Consider the following 15,168-nt stretch of genomic DNA (forward strand, 5'->3'; position numbering starts at 1 on the left):
CTGGACTCTCACGGTTATATTGGATCCACTATGGATTGGACTTTCACAATATCATGTTCGACCCGCTCGACATCCATTGCTTTCGGTACCCAGCGGTCCTCTCCAAGGTTTCCCATAGTCATCATTGTCGCTGTCACCGACGTCCCACTGGGGTGAGTTTTTCTTTGCCCTTATGTGGATTTTACCGTGGATGTCGTTGTGGTTTGTGCAGCCCCTTGAGACACTTGTGATTTAGGGCTATATAAATAAACATTGATTGATTGATTGCTTGATTAAACAAGATTTTAAATGTGTGTGGGGGGGGGAACTAAATATCTTACTTGAATAGTAATTTTCTAAATGTTAACATTTTTAAAGTAGAATAAACAAAATATGGTTATTCATGCTAAAAATAAGATTATGATGTAGAGTCAATGACTAGAGATAAGTAAATAGGTCTTAAAACAAAGGAAATTTAAACTTTTGGCAATTGGCAATTCATTTGCAGTGCACTGCCACAAGTGGTGGAAAAGTGTATTACAACCGAGTACCGCTGCGGCCCATACGGACCACAGCTGAGAAACATATACTTTTTGGCGACCCTTTAGGGGGCGCTCACAGCCCAACAATGGACCCCAGCCCTATAGTTAAGGAACACTGCAGTAGACTATCTAGTACGCTTGTGCAGTAAGCGGCAGTATGCTGTTAAATGAGAGTAATTAATTATGAAAAATACATTTACGAAGTTACAGCATGTAGTTGTAACTTTTTCGTTAAAAAAAATACCTGCATGATACCCAAAGTGTTTTACATAAAGGGTTCCTAACCTTTTGACCTCGGGGCCCAACTTTTCCACTATTCCACAATTAAAAAAATAATAATATATTTTTTTTATTTTTTACTTACAATTATGTTGTATTGAAATAAATTAATATTGAATATGTTTCTTAAATAAACTGTCAATAAAATCAAACGGAAAATTAAAATACAGCTTCACCACTTTAGTCATCATTTTTGTGCTTGAGAAAGATATAAGCTAAACAGACTAGATTTTAGGGAGGAAAAAATACTAAAAAGTTATTTGTCAGTGGAAGTAGTTATTTTTGACGTGATAAGATATCCTGAATTTGGTTCTGTAAATCTAAAAATTAGCGATACAATCAAGATAAAAATACATATTTGATTTTGAAAACCAAATCCAGCATCCCTTCAACAAGATGTTATATGTCGGCGGAAAAAAACAAAATACCTCACCTGAATAGTAATTTCCTCAATGCTAACATTTTTCAATCAATCAATCAAAGTTTATTTATACAGCCCTTAATCACTAATGTCTCAAAGGGCTGCACAAGCCACAACGACATCCTCGGCTCAAATCCCACATCTGTGCAAGAAAAAACTCAACCCGATGGTTTTAAAGAAGAATAAACAAAATGTGCTTATTCAGGCTAAATTAATCAATGACAATAGATAAGTAAATACAACTTTAAACAAGGGAAATGTTAAATTTTGGCAAGAGGCAATTCATTTGCAGTGTACTGCCACCAGTGTTGGAAAAGTGTATTACAAGTGAGTACAGCTGAGAAACAGATGGTTAATAAACGCTGCTTTACATCCATCCCATCAGGAGAAAGATGGGTAAAGTGCCTTGCCCAAGGACACCAACGGCCGTGACAAAGGTGGCGGAAGCTCGATTGTAACCAGTTGCTGGCACGACCGCTCTACCATCTGACCCACACCGCCCCAAATGACTGTGAAATAACAGCTGAGCAGTTACAGTAAATTGCTGTAAAGATATATTTCACACTTATTAGCCAGCAAGGTATTTGAATGTAGATCAGAATCATCATGGTCTCCTTCAAGCATCACTTGATCCAGCAGGAGTCCACTGTGACCTCGCCTCACTTTGACGTGGACCAGAGACACCTCACCGGACACCAAGTCCAACTTGTCCTCTGGTCGCTGCAGCAAAGACGCGAGGACAACAATGCGGTGCGTTCAATGTTTCAAGGAGAGACAAGGTGACGGACCCTAAACCTGAGGCTGACCCATGAAGCTCCAAGACAGCGTCCTTCTTACCCCGGCTCGGTCGGACACTGCGGGAGGACATCCTCCCTCGGGTAAGCCGCCCCGGGCAGGTCCCCGTTCGTCTCCGCCGGTGCCGCCGGTGCCACCGGTGGCTGGGGCTCAGCCGCCACCCCCTCCGCCTCCTCCATCAGAATAAGTCGCAGCTCAGCCTCCGCACGTCTGCTCCGAGTCGGAGCTCCCGCCTCAACATCATCGCTGCTTCCCTCCTAGGCGTTAATATTTGAGCACCCCAGCAGCAGGTACACTGCATCCTCATCCTCGTCACCCGCTCCCCCCCCCCCTCCCCCTCCCCTCCAGCAAACATTCCTCCACATGAATGGAGGGAGCAACAACCAGCAGCTGGAAGACTCCAAACACAACAAGAGACATCCGAGACGGACCCAAAGGGTGCAAAAAGAGACAGACCTTGCAGATAGAGACAATGGAGAGGGGACATTGGAGGTATGGAGGAGGGGTGTCCAAGCTATGGTCGGCAGGGCCAACTGCAGCCCACCGGCGTGTTAATTTTTGCCCGCGAGACATTGCAAGTTTAATAATAAATCTGTCTACGTGGTTGAATTATGCGTCGGTAAGGTGGGCGGGGTTGGGGAGGCGGGGGTGTAAAATATATTCAGGATTTGACACGGATGCAAAGGATTCTTGGTATTTGTTGTGTTGCGTTTATGTTGTGTTACTGTGAGGATGTTCTCCCGAAATGTGTTTGTCATTCTTGTTTGGTGTGGCTTCACAGCGTGGCGCATATTAGTAAGAGTGTTAAAAAAAATTTATATCCCAACCATCAGTGTACTCTGTGTCACCCAGTATGCCTTTCAATCTTGTCCGTGGGATTTCGGAAGCTGCATACTACATGTTGCTGGACTAACAATCATGTTGTTGAAGGTGTTAAAGGCAATGGCTTCACAGCACGCCCTTATTCTTGTCATCAGGATGAACACCATTAGATATTCGCGAGAACGTTAGCGGCTCCCATTGTCTTCTTTACTCTGTGAAACGGGTTTAAATAGCTCTTTGAGTGGTAAAGGTGGCCGACCTCTGACGTATTTCAACGGGCGGGTGGCGGGCGGTTGCGGTTCTGATAAAATGTTGGTTTGGGTGGACGGCGGGTGGATGACGACTTTGGTGATGCGGTTGCGGATGATATAATTGCCTATCCGCGCATCTCTAGCTTCTAGGGTTGTATGGTAAACCGGCATTAGTTTCGTACCGCGACACTAATGAATCATATTCGGTAATATACCGCCTCTGAAACGTACCGGTCACCCCCCGTCTTCACGTCGGGTCATTGCTGGTTTACGAGCAGACAAGCATGTTTGGCAGCGCACACACACGGAGTACTTACAAGCAGACACAGTGTGTAGACAGAAAAGGGAGAACCGACGTATTTTGCCGAAAAAACTAACGATAAAGGTAAAGCTGTAACACTAAAACGCCTACCGGACATGGATAACTAGCTAGCAGCTAAAGTCGAGCCGTAGTCGTCAGTGTTTTAGCTACAAATGTACTTCTAAATGTCTAATCCTCGCTTCCATGGCGACAAATAAAGTAAGTTTCTTCCAAGTATTATCCCTGCAGGACGAGGAATAGCTAAACATGCTTCACTACACACCGTAGCTCATCGGCGTCAAAATGTAAACAAACGCCATGGGTGGCTCTACAACGGACATCCACTGTAATGATACAAAGTACAGGAGCATTTTTAGTCAATACAACTATGATTACGTTGCTATTTCTTGGCATCACAACATCTTTTGTTTTTTTTAAATGATTATGTTTATAAACTCAGGAAATATGTCCTTGGACACAGGATGACTTTAAATATGACCAATGTATGATCCTGTAACTACTTGGCATCGGATCGATACCTAAATTTCTGGTATCATCCGAAACTAATGTAAAGTATCAAACAGAAGAATACGTGATTATTACATTTTAACAGAATTGTAAATAGAACATGTTAAAATAGAAAGTAAGCAGATATTAACAGTAAATGAACAAGGAGATTAATCATTCATTTTCTACCACTTGTCTTTAATAATTTTGACAAAATAATTGAATGATAAATGACACAATATGTTACTTCTATCAGAGTTAGTTTGTGACGAACCCCAATATGCAGAGAAGAGGGCAGGCATTTTGCATGTAAACATGATTTAATCGTTAAATATTAAAACAACAAAACCAAAAGGGTACAAACAAAAAGCGTGCACGAGGCAAACAAACTTGGAAGCAGGGAACAAATGACAGTAAGCTACAAACCACAAATGTAGCTTACCGCAACGCTGCATTGACCCGAAATGACAGGTAGCAACGACAAGAATCCAGCACTGACTGGATGGGAAGGCAGGTTAAAATAAGAGCGGGCTGATTGACACCAGGTGTGGCCAGGTGCCAATCAGCCACAGCTGAGGGGAAAAGGCGCTCAGGGAGAAACACAGGAAACAGACACAATAAGAGTGCTGACAGGAAATACTACACACACAGAGGAAACAAAGACAAATGCAAAGGAAAAAACTAAAACATAACCAAGCTGTTAAGGACGAACCTGACAACTGCATATGTCAGCAGCTACATTAGGAGCCGTTGTTTGCTTACTTACTACTAAAAGACAAGTTGTCTAGTATGTTCACAATTTATTTAAGGACAAAATTGCAATAAGAAACATATGTTTAATGTACCCCAAGATTTTTTATTAAAATAAAGCCAATAATGAAGTTTTTTGTGGTCCCCTTTTTTTTTACAAAAGTATCGATATAATTTTGGTTTCGGTACCAAAATATTGGTATCGGGAAAAGACTAGTGGCTTCATATCAATATTGGCCTGTATTTATTTGACTTTTTGGGGACGGTGGGGGGAAAAAAACATTTGATTTGTTTTGCATTGTACTGTATTTGTGTTAACTATGTGTCAAAAAATGTCAAAAAACAAATAAAATAGTAATAATGGATTCGGCCAGCGGGGTGCCTTTAACTTAATTGCTGCAACTTTGTCACCATCTTGTGGCCATATTGAGTAAGTCAGGTTAATACTCATGAACTGCACTTTGAAGTATACTGCACACAGTACAGCATCTTTGTGACCCAATCTAAACAACCTTTCCCACTCATGGCACAGATAAACCAACACAAAAGTCTAGACACATGGTGACACAGAACACAACCTGCTCACTGAACTTTGAGGATGCTATACAGAAACATGTCCAAGCACATCACATAATTCAAAATAACACCCATTTAAATCCCCTGCAATGCATGATGGGGGAAAATGCCGAATACTCTTTCCACACTTATCCATGTTTCCATGTTTGGCACATTTTAGCTGCTTGATATTTTTGATTGATTACAAAACTTTAAGGAAGTTGTCACTGAAGTAAACAAGGAGTTAAACTTTCACATACTCCATCCATCCATTTATTTTCATCATTAATTTTATATCTATTATACAAATATGATACGAATATAAGTGGGTATATGTGTGTGTGTGTGTGTGTATATATATATATATCCATCCATTTTGTACCGCTTATTCCCCTTTCGGGTCGCGGGGCGCATATAAATATATATACTGTGTGTGTGTTTTTGTGTGTGTGTGTGTGTGTGTGTGTGTGTGTGTGTGTGTGTGTGTGTGTGTGTGTGTGTGTGTGAATATATATATATATATATATATATATATATATATATATATGAGATAGGCGCCAGCGCCCCCCGCGACCCCGAAAGGGAATAAGCGGTAGAAAATGGATGGATGGATGGATATATATATATATATATATATATATATATATATATACACAAACCCCGTTTCCATATGAGTTGGGGAATTGTGTTAGATGTAAATATAAACGGATTAAAATGATTTGCAAATCATTTTCAACCCATATTCAGTTGAATATGCTACAAAGACAACATATTTAATGTTCAAACTAATAAACTTTTTTTTTTTTGCAAATAATCATTAACTTTTCAATTTGATGCCAGCAACACGTGACAAAGAAGTCGTGAAAAGTGGCAATAAATACTGATAAAGTTGAGGAATGCTATTCAAACACTTATTTGGAACATCCCACAGGTGAACAGGCTAATTGGGAACAGGTGGGTGCCATGATTGAGTATAAAAACAGCTTCCCAAAAAAGGCTCAGTCTTTCACAAGAAAGGATGGGGCGAGGTACTCCCTTTTGTCCACAACTGCGTGAGCAAATAGTCAAACAGTTTAAGAACAACGTTTCTCAAAGTGCAATTGCAAGACATTTAGGGATTTCAACATCTACGGTCCATAATATCATCAAAAGGTTCAGAGAATCTGGAGAAATCACTCCACATAAGCGGCATGGCCGGAAACCAACATTGAATGACCGTGACCTCCGATCCCTCAAACGGCACTGTATCAAAAACCGAAATCAATCTCTAAAGGATATCACCACATGGGCTCAGGAACACTTCAGAAAAACACTGTCACTAAATACAGTTCGTCACTACATCTGTAAGTGCAAGTTAAAGCTCTACAATGCAAAGCGAAAGGCATTTATCAACAACATCCAGAAACGCCGCCGGCTTCTCTGGGCCCGAGATCATCTAAGATGGACTGATGCAAAGTGGAATAGTGTTCTGTGGTCTGACGAGTCCACATTTCAAATTGTTTTTGGAAATATTCGACATTGTGTCATCCGGACCAAAGAGGAAGCGAACCATCCAGACTGTTTTCGACATCTGTGATGGTATGGGGGTGCATTAGCGCCCAAGGTATTAATGCTGAAAGGTACGTAGAGGTTTTGGAACAACATATGCTGCCATATAAGCGCCGTCTTTTTCATGGACGCCCCTGCTTATTTCAGCAAGACAATGCCAAGCCACATTCAGCACATTTTACGACAGCGTGGCTTCGTAAAAAAAGTGTGCGGGTACTTTCCTGGCCCGCCTGCAGTCCAGACCTGTCTCCCATCGAAAAGCGTAAAATACGACAGCGGAGACCCCGGACTGTTGAACGACTGAAGCGTTACATAAAACAAGAATGGGAAAGAATTCCACTTTAAAAGCTTCAACAGTTAGTTTCCTCAGTTCCAAAATGTTTGTTGAGTGTTGTTAAAAGAAAAGGTGATGTAACACAGTGGTGAACATGCCCTTTCCCAAAAACTTTGGCACGTGTTGCAGCCATGAAATTCTAAGTTAATTATTATTTGCAACAACAACAAAAAGTTTATGAGTTTGATTATCAAATATCTTGTCTTTGTAGTGCATTCAATTGATTATGGGTTGTAAAGGATTTGCAAATCATTGTATTCCGTTTTTATTTACATCCAACACAATTTCCCAACTCATATGGAAACAGGGTTTATATATATATATATAATAAATATATTTAAGTATATATATATATATATATAATAAATATATTTAAGTATATATATATATATATTAGGGGTGGGCAAATTAATGCGTTAATTACGAGTTAACTCATCAATCGATTAACGCCGACAATTATTTTATCGCACATTTGCGTATGTTGTTTACATGCTTTTATTTTGTTAACGCCTTTTCTTAACAAGATGGCGTCGGCCGGATATTCTTCGGCGTCGAGGGGCTCTTGGTAAAGATGGAACATTTGGCAAAAATACCGGACAATTCTGCAAAATTTCCTGGCTGGCTTACAGCGTGGTCACTCCGGGATCACTTACAACCGCCAGACAATTCTGAATGTGGATAGATCGGGCCGTTTTGGACTGAATGACGCGTGCTTGCTGGACCGACTAGCTAGCATGGAAATACTTTGCCGGCTACATCCAGCGGCCTGTGAAGCAGCGGAGTATATGTGTTGTCTGTCTATTTATGAATAATGCAGACGAGGAGTGTTGGCTGAGTTCTTAACGTTTGCTTTCAGAGCGTGCATATCACAACATACAAGATGCCGTCATGGCGACACACAACCTATACCGGGCTACCACGCATGCTCTTCACTCCTGTTGCATGCTGGGTAGGGTAGTTCTTTTTTTCCCTTTTTCCTAACATCACAATATAGTACCATGTATATGCGTTCAGTTTATCAAAGCACCAAGCAAACAATCGGAAAATTCCCATCATATGAATTCCTAGATATGGTCATAATTATTTTAAGTGCACTACGCAGAATAAACACAACATTAGTAATATTGCTACTACGGATAATTTAATCAAAAATTCCCTAAAACAGCCCACTACCTATAATATAGTTTTTTTAAACATAAGATCCCTGATCAAAAAAATGTTTCTGCTGTTACCTCAGAAATTGCCTGTTCAGATGTTATGATTGTGGCTCAGAGATTTGTATGTAGATTATATTTATTTTCCATAACAAACAGGATAACTTAAATACTCTGGCAGTGGCAATAAGCTTAAATGTTTGTATTTACATTTTTTGAGTTGATTTTCATAAAATATGTTATTTAACTGCTACTGTTCAAAAAGGACTGATTTAAATTGTGTTTGCACAACAAATGTTTTGGCACTTTTGTTCATGTGGGAGAATATTCCAATAAAGGTGCACTACACACTACTTTTGAATTCATTATTGGGTTTTGCGTATACAATGCAGTTAATCGCGATTAATCGCAGAAATAGTGCGATTAACTTCGATTCAAATTTTTAATCGTTGCCCAGCCCTAATATATATATATATATATATATATATATATATATATATATATATATACACATATATATCCATCCATCCATTTTCTACCGCTTATATATATATATATATATATATATATAATTTGTTTGTTATACAGCGGAATATACATTAGGTCAGGAAAAAACACAGAGGCTATTTCATCCCTACTTGCCTGTTTTGCAGGATTCCCTGCTCTTTAGAGGATTTTGTTACATGGGGGTGTGGCACTACTGTGTAACAATGGCCACACCCCCATGTAAAGGACCTTATATATATGTAACAACCACCGACACTTCAATAAAATCCCCTGAAAAGCAGGGAAACCTGCGAAACAGTCTTGTAGGGATGAAATAGCTCTGTTTTTTCCTGACCTAATAACATTAGGTCAGGAATAACTATGTTATATATACACACACATACTGTATACAGAAAATATAAATAAACATATATATATATATATATATATATATATATATATATATATATATATATATATATATATATATATATATATATATATATACTTGTACAGGCCAAAAGTTTAAACACACTTTCTCATTCAATGCCTTTTCTTTATTTTCACGACTATTTACCTTGTAGATTGTCACTGAACGCATCAAAACTATGAATGAGTGCGTGTGGAGATATGTACTTAACAAAAGGTGAAATAACTGAATACATGTTTTATATTTTAGTTTCTTCAAAATAGCTACCCTTTGCTCTGATTACTGCTTTGCACACTCTTGGCATTCTCCTAATGAGCTTCAAAGGGTAGTGGGAAAGTTGGGCGACAAAGTCAAAAAGGTTAAGAGCCCCTGATTTAAACTATAAACATTTTTTGGAGCGACTTCAACCAATAAATAAAATCAATGAATAATCGTAATTGTAATTGATCAGCAACATAAAAAAAAAATGGAAAAAACAAACAAAAACAATTTGTGTTGATTTTTTTCATGAAAACAAATGAGGAAGTCAGGATTAATTGCGACAATGAGCACATTTTGTAGTGCACAGCTTTTCGAAGCGAGGTTTAGAGCATGATACTGATAAAGCAGGCCCTACACTCCCCCAGGGAGGCCCGCCCCATTATTTGGGAAGACCTGGCAATGAGAGACATATTTGGGCACAGTATTTCAAAAAGAGACAAGCCAGGACTGGATAAGTCGGCATGATCAGCACAGAGACAAAGTGCAGAAAAGGAAGGAGACATAAAAATAAAATGAGGAACATAAGTCTGACATGATCCACACTTTGTTCTGCAGAGCGCCACCTTGTGGTGGAAGATGATTTCACCTTCGTCGTCCAAAGTGGGTCTGACGTGCCCAAAGAACAGGTGTGAGACATCAACTTACCTCTCAGGTGTCCAGGTCCACTCGGGTCCACGTTGGTCGCTACCGCAGTGTTTCCACTGGAGGACTGAGCTGCGTCTTCTACTTGCAGGAGGCAGCGCAGTCTTTTGTCTCCATGGTGAATTTGGGTCACAAAAAAAATATAAAATAAATAAATGAGAAAAAAAAAAAGGTGTTGAATATTTCCAAGCAAGAGGACGCGGTCGTCCTGAAAGAGTCCAACTAGTGTCGACGTCCCTCCCCCATCCCTGACACACGTCCTCTGGCTACAGATGTCTCCCTCAGTGCACCGCAGACGCGCGCTTGCAGGTGCCGCGCGGCGGGAAGATGAGGGTGATGCTGATGATGATGATGATGAAGCTGCGGAGCGTCGGGCAAGTGAGAAGACGCTGATTGGCCGCCGGCTCCGTGATGTCACCCTGGACAAGTCAAATGTCTCACTTAGTGTCTGGGAGACATTTCAATGACACATGAAGGCTCCATTCTCAAGTCTTCTCTCTTTTCTTCTGGCACACACGTACCGCCAACTCCCTTTTTATGGCACCAAAATGGATTTTTAACTAATCTACCTCCCGAGATTAGTGGGATTATCATCTGATCCAGGGTCAAGATGTGGTCGTTATTGGCTATGTTGCATGTTACCGCTTGTCCCTTCTTGGATCGATTCTCGATATAAAACGATTCTCAATTTAAAATCAATACTTTTTTAATAATATTGGGTGCCAGTTCTATGATTAACTACATTCCTCCATTAAATAGATAAATAACTCTGATACATTTCTATATTACTAAAAGGAAAAGTGGTTTTGTTTGATAACCTTCTACCCAAGCATACTTTTCTTTTAATCGATTTTTTTTAAATCATCAATTACGCATCGTTACAAATAAAAATTGTGATTCATTTGAAAATCGATTCTTTTTTTTACATACATATATATATACATTTATTTAAACACACACACACACACACACATATATATATATATATATATATATATACAGTGGGGCAAAAAAGTATTTAGTCAGCCACCGATTGTGCAAGTTCTCCCACTTAAAATGATGACAGAGGTCTGTAATTTTCATCATAGGTAGACTTCAATTGTGAGAGACAGAATGTGGGGGGAAAATCCAGGAATTCACATTGTAGGAATTTTAAATAATTTATTTGTAAATTATAGTGTAAAATAAGTATTTGGTCAACCATTCAAAGTTCTCACTGATGGAAGGAGGTTTTGGCTCAAAATCTCACGATACATGGCCCCATTCATTCTTTCCTTAACACGGATCAATCGTCCTGTCTCCTTAGCAGAAAAACAGCCCCAAAGCATGATGTTTCCACCCCCATGCTCCGCAGTAGGTGTGGTGTTCTTGGGATGCAACTCAGTATTCTTCTTCCTCCAAACACGACGAGTTGAGTTTATACCAAAAAGTTCTATTTTGGTTTCATCTGACCACATGACATTCTCCCAATCCTTTGCTGTATCATCCATGTGCTCTCTGGCAAACTTCAGACGGGGCTGGACATAATATTTTATTAAAGCGTATCAAAGCATGAATTGGTATGTCAGACTCAGCCCTGTCTTGGTTTAACTCTTACCTTACTGATAGGATGCAGTGCGTCTCCCATAACAGTGTGACCTCGGACTATGTTAAGGTAACGTGTGGAGTTCCCCAGGGTTCGGTCCTTGGCCCTGTACTCTTCAGCATCTACATGCTGCCGCTGGGTGACGTCATACGCAAATACGGTATTAGCTTTCACTGTTATGCTGATGACACCCAGCTCTACATGCCCCTAAAGCTGACCAACACGCCGGACTGTAGTCAGCTGGAGGCGTGTCTTAATGAAATTAAACAATGGATGTCCGCTAACTTTTTGCAACTCAACGCCAAGAAAACGGAAATGCTGATTATCGGTCCTGCTAGACACCGACCTCTATTTAATAATACAACTTTAACATTTGACAACCAAATAATAAAACAAGGTGACTCGGTAAAAAATCTGGGTATTATCTTCGACCCAACTCTCTCCTTTGAGTCACACATTAAAAGAGTTACTAAAACGGTCTTCTTTCATCTCCGTAATATCGCTAAAATTCGCTCCATTTTGTCCACTAAAGACGCCGAGATCATTATCCATGCGTTTGTTACGTCTCGTCTCGATTACTGTAACGTATTATTTTGGGGTCTCCCCATGTCTAGCATTAAAAGATTACAGTTGGTACAAAATGCGGCTGCTAGACTTTTGACAAGAACAAGAAAGTTTGATCATATTACGCTTATACTGGCTCACCTGCACTGGCTTCCTGTGCACTTAAGATGTGACTTTAAGGTTTTACTATTTACGTATAAAATACTACACGGTCTAGCTTCAGCCTATCTTGCCGATTGTATTGTACCATATGTCCCGGCAAGAAATCTGCGTTCAAAAGACTCCGGCTTATTAGTGATTCCTAGAGCCCAAAAAAAGTCTGCGGGCTATAGAGCGTTTTCCGTTTGGGCTCCAGTACTCTGGAATGCCCTCCCGGTAACAGTTCGAGATGCTACCTCAGTAGAAGCATTTAAGTCTCACCTTAAAACTCATCTGTATACTCTAGCCTTTAAATAGACCTCCTTTTTAGACCAGTTGATCTGCCGCTTCTTTTCTTTCTCCTATGTCCCCCCCTCCCTTGTGGAGGGGGTGCGGTCCGATGACCATGGATGAACTACTGGCTGTCCAGAGTCCAGACCCAGGATGGACCGCTCGTCGGGGCCCAGGATGGACCGCTCGCCTGTATCGGTTGGGATATCTCTACGCTGCTGATCCGCCTCCGCTTGAGATGGTCTCCTGTGGACGGACTCTCGCTGCTGTCTTGGATCTGCTTGAACTGAACTCTCGCGGCTGTGTTGGAGCCACTATGGATTGAACTTTCACAGTATCATGCATGTTAGACCCGCTCGACATCCATTGCTTTCGGTCCCCTAGAGGTCCTCTCCAAGCTTTCTCATAGTCAGCATTGTCACTGGCGTCCCACTGGATGTGAATTCTCCCTGCCCACTGGGTGTGAGTTTTCCTTGCCCTTTTGTGAGTTGTTCCGAGGATGTTGTAGTCGTAATGATTTGTGCAGTCCTTTGAGACATTTGTGATTTGGGGCTATATAAATAAACATTGATTGATTGATTGATTGACATGCACTGGCTTAAGCAGGGGGACACGTCTGGCACTGCAGGATTTGATTCCCTGTCGGCGTAGTGTGTTACTGATGGTAACCTTTGTTACTATGGTCCCAGCTCTCTGCAAGTCATTCACTAGGTGGTTCTGGGATTTTTGCTCACCGTTCTCATGATCATTTTGACCCCACGGGATGAGATCTTGCGTGGAGCCCCAGATCGAGGGAGATTATCAGTGGTCTTGTATGTCTGCCATTTTCTGATAAATGCTCCCACAGTTGATTTTTTTTACACCAAGCTGCTTGCCTATTGTAGATTTACTATTCCCAGTCTGGTGCAGGTCTACAATTCTTTTCCTGGTATCTTCTGACAGCTCTTTGGTCTTGGCCATAGTGGAGTTTGGAGTCTGACTGTTTGAAGCTGTGTACAGGTGTCTTTTATACAGATAACGAGTTCAAACAAGTGCCATTAATACAGGTAACGAGTGGAGGACAGAAGAGCTTCTTAAAGAAGAAGTTACAGGTCTGTGAGAGCCAGAGATCTTCCTTGTTTGAAGTGACCAAATACTTATTTTCTACCATAATTTACAAATAAATTATTTTAAATTCCTACAATGTGAATTCCTAGATTTTTTTTCACATTCTGTATCTCACAGTTGAAGTGTACCTATGATGAAAATTACAGACCTCTGTCATCATTTTAAGTGGGAGAACTTGCACAATCGGAGGCTGACTAAATACTTTTTTGCCCCACTGTATATATATATATATATATATATATATATATATATATATATATATATATATATATATATACACATATATACATATACATATATACACATATTTATATACACATATATACACATATATACATATATATATATATATATACACACACACATATATATATATATATATATATATATACCCATTTTCTACCGCTTGTCCCTTTGTAATATATATATATATATATATATATATATATGTATATATATATATATATATATATATATATATATAGCTATATATATATATATATATAAAGTTAAAGTTAAAAAGTTAAAGTACCAATGATTGTCACACACACACTAGGTATATATTAGGGCTGTGAATCTTTGGGTGTCCCACGTTTCGATTCAATATCAATTCTTGGGGTTGCGATTCGATAATATTTTGACTTTTTCGATTCAACTCGATTATCGATTCAAAAACGATATTTTTCCGATTCAGAACGATTCTGTATTCATTCAATACATAGGATTTCAGCAGGATCTACCCCAGTCTGCTGACATGCTAGCAGAGTAGTAGATTTAAAAAAAATTTTTTTTTATAATTATAAAGGACAATGTTTTATCAACTGATTGCAGTAATGTACATTCGTTTTAACTATTAAACGAACCAAAAAAACGACTTATTTTATCTTTGTGAAAACATTGGACACAGTGTGTTGTCAAGCTTATGAGATGCGATGCAAATGTAAGCCACTGTGACACCATTGTTCTTTTCTTTATTTTTTATAAATGTCTAATGATAATGTCAATGAGGGATTTTTAATCACTGCTATGCTGAAATTATAACTAATATTGATACTGTTGTTGATAATATTCATTTTTTGTTTCACTACTTTTGGTTTGTTCTGTGTCGTGTTTGTATCTCCTCTCAATTTTTCTGTTTATTGCAGTTGCTGGGTCAGGTTTGGTTTTGGAATTGGATTGCATTGTTATGGTATTGCTGTGTAGTGGTTTGTTGGATTGATTTAAAAAGAAAATTAAAAAAAACATAAAAAAAAAAAAAATGAGAATCAATTCTGAATTGCACAAAGTATTCGATTCGATTCATATTTGAATCGATTTGTTTCCACACCTCTATATATATATATATATATATATATATATATATATATATATGTATATATATATATATATATATACGCATATAATGGGTGTGTGAGTGTGTTTACAT

The 15,168-nt window shown here is 39.2% G+C and overlaps 1 protein-coding gene across 2 annotated transcripts in view; it reads right to left on the reverse strand.

The window, feature by feature from the left end:
- The window catches only part of caln1 (calneuron 1), a 73,031-nt gene extending 62,727 nt beyond the window's left edge, over positions 1-10,304 (reverse strand). The window contains exon 1 of one of the 2 annotated variants that reach the window (XM_061877639.1): positions 10,061-10,304. Coding sequence is in view for 1 of the 2 variants with exons in the window: in XM_061877636.1 (XP_061733620.1) it covers positions 2,059-2,195 (137 nt within the window). In the remaining variant the exon portion in view is untranslated. Of the gene's footprint in view, positions 1-2,058; positions 2,268-10,060 lie in introns of those variants that run through there. The other variant, XM_061877636.1, reaches the window with a different exon arrangement.
- Between the last annotated feature and the right edge of the window lie 4,864 nt (positions 10,305-15,168).

This window comes from Nerophis ophidion, linkage group LG18 (genome assembly GCF_033978795.1).
Source record: "Nerophis ophidion isolate RoL-2023_Sa linkage group LG18, RoL_Noph_v1.0, whole genome shotgun sequence".
In the NCBI taxonomy this organism is placed as follows: Eukaryota; Metazoa; Chordata; class Actinopteri; order Syngnathiformes; family Syngnathidae; genus Nerophis; species Nerophis ophidion.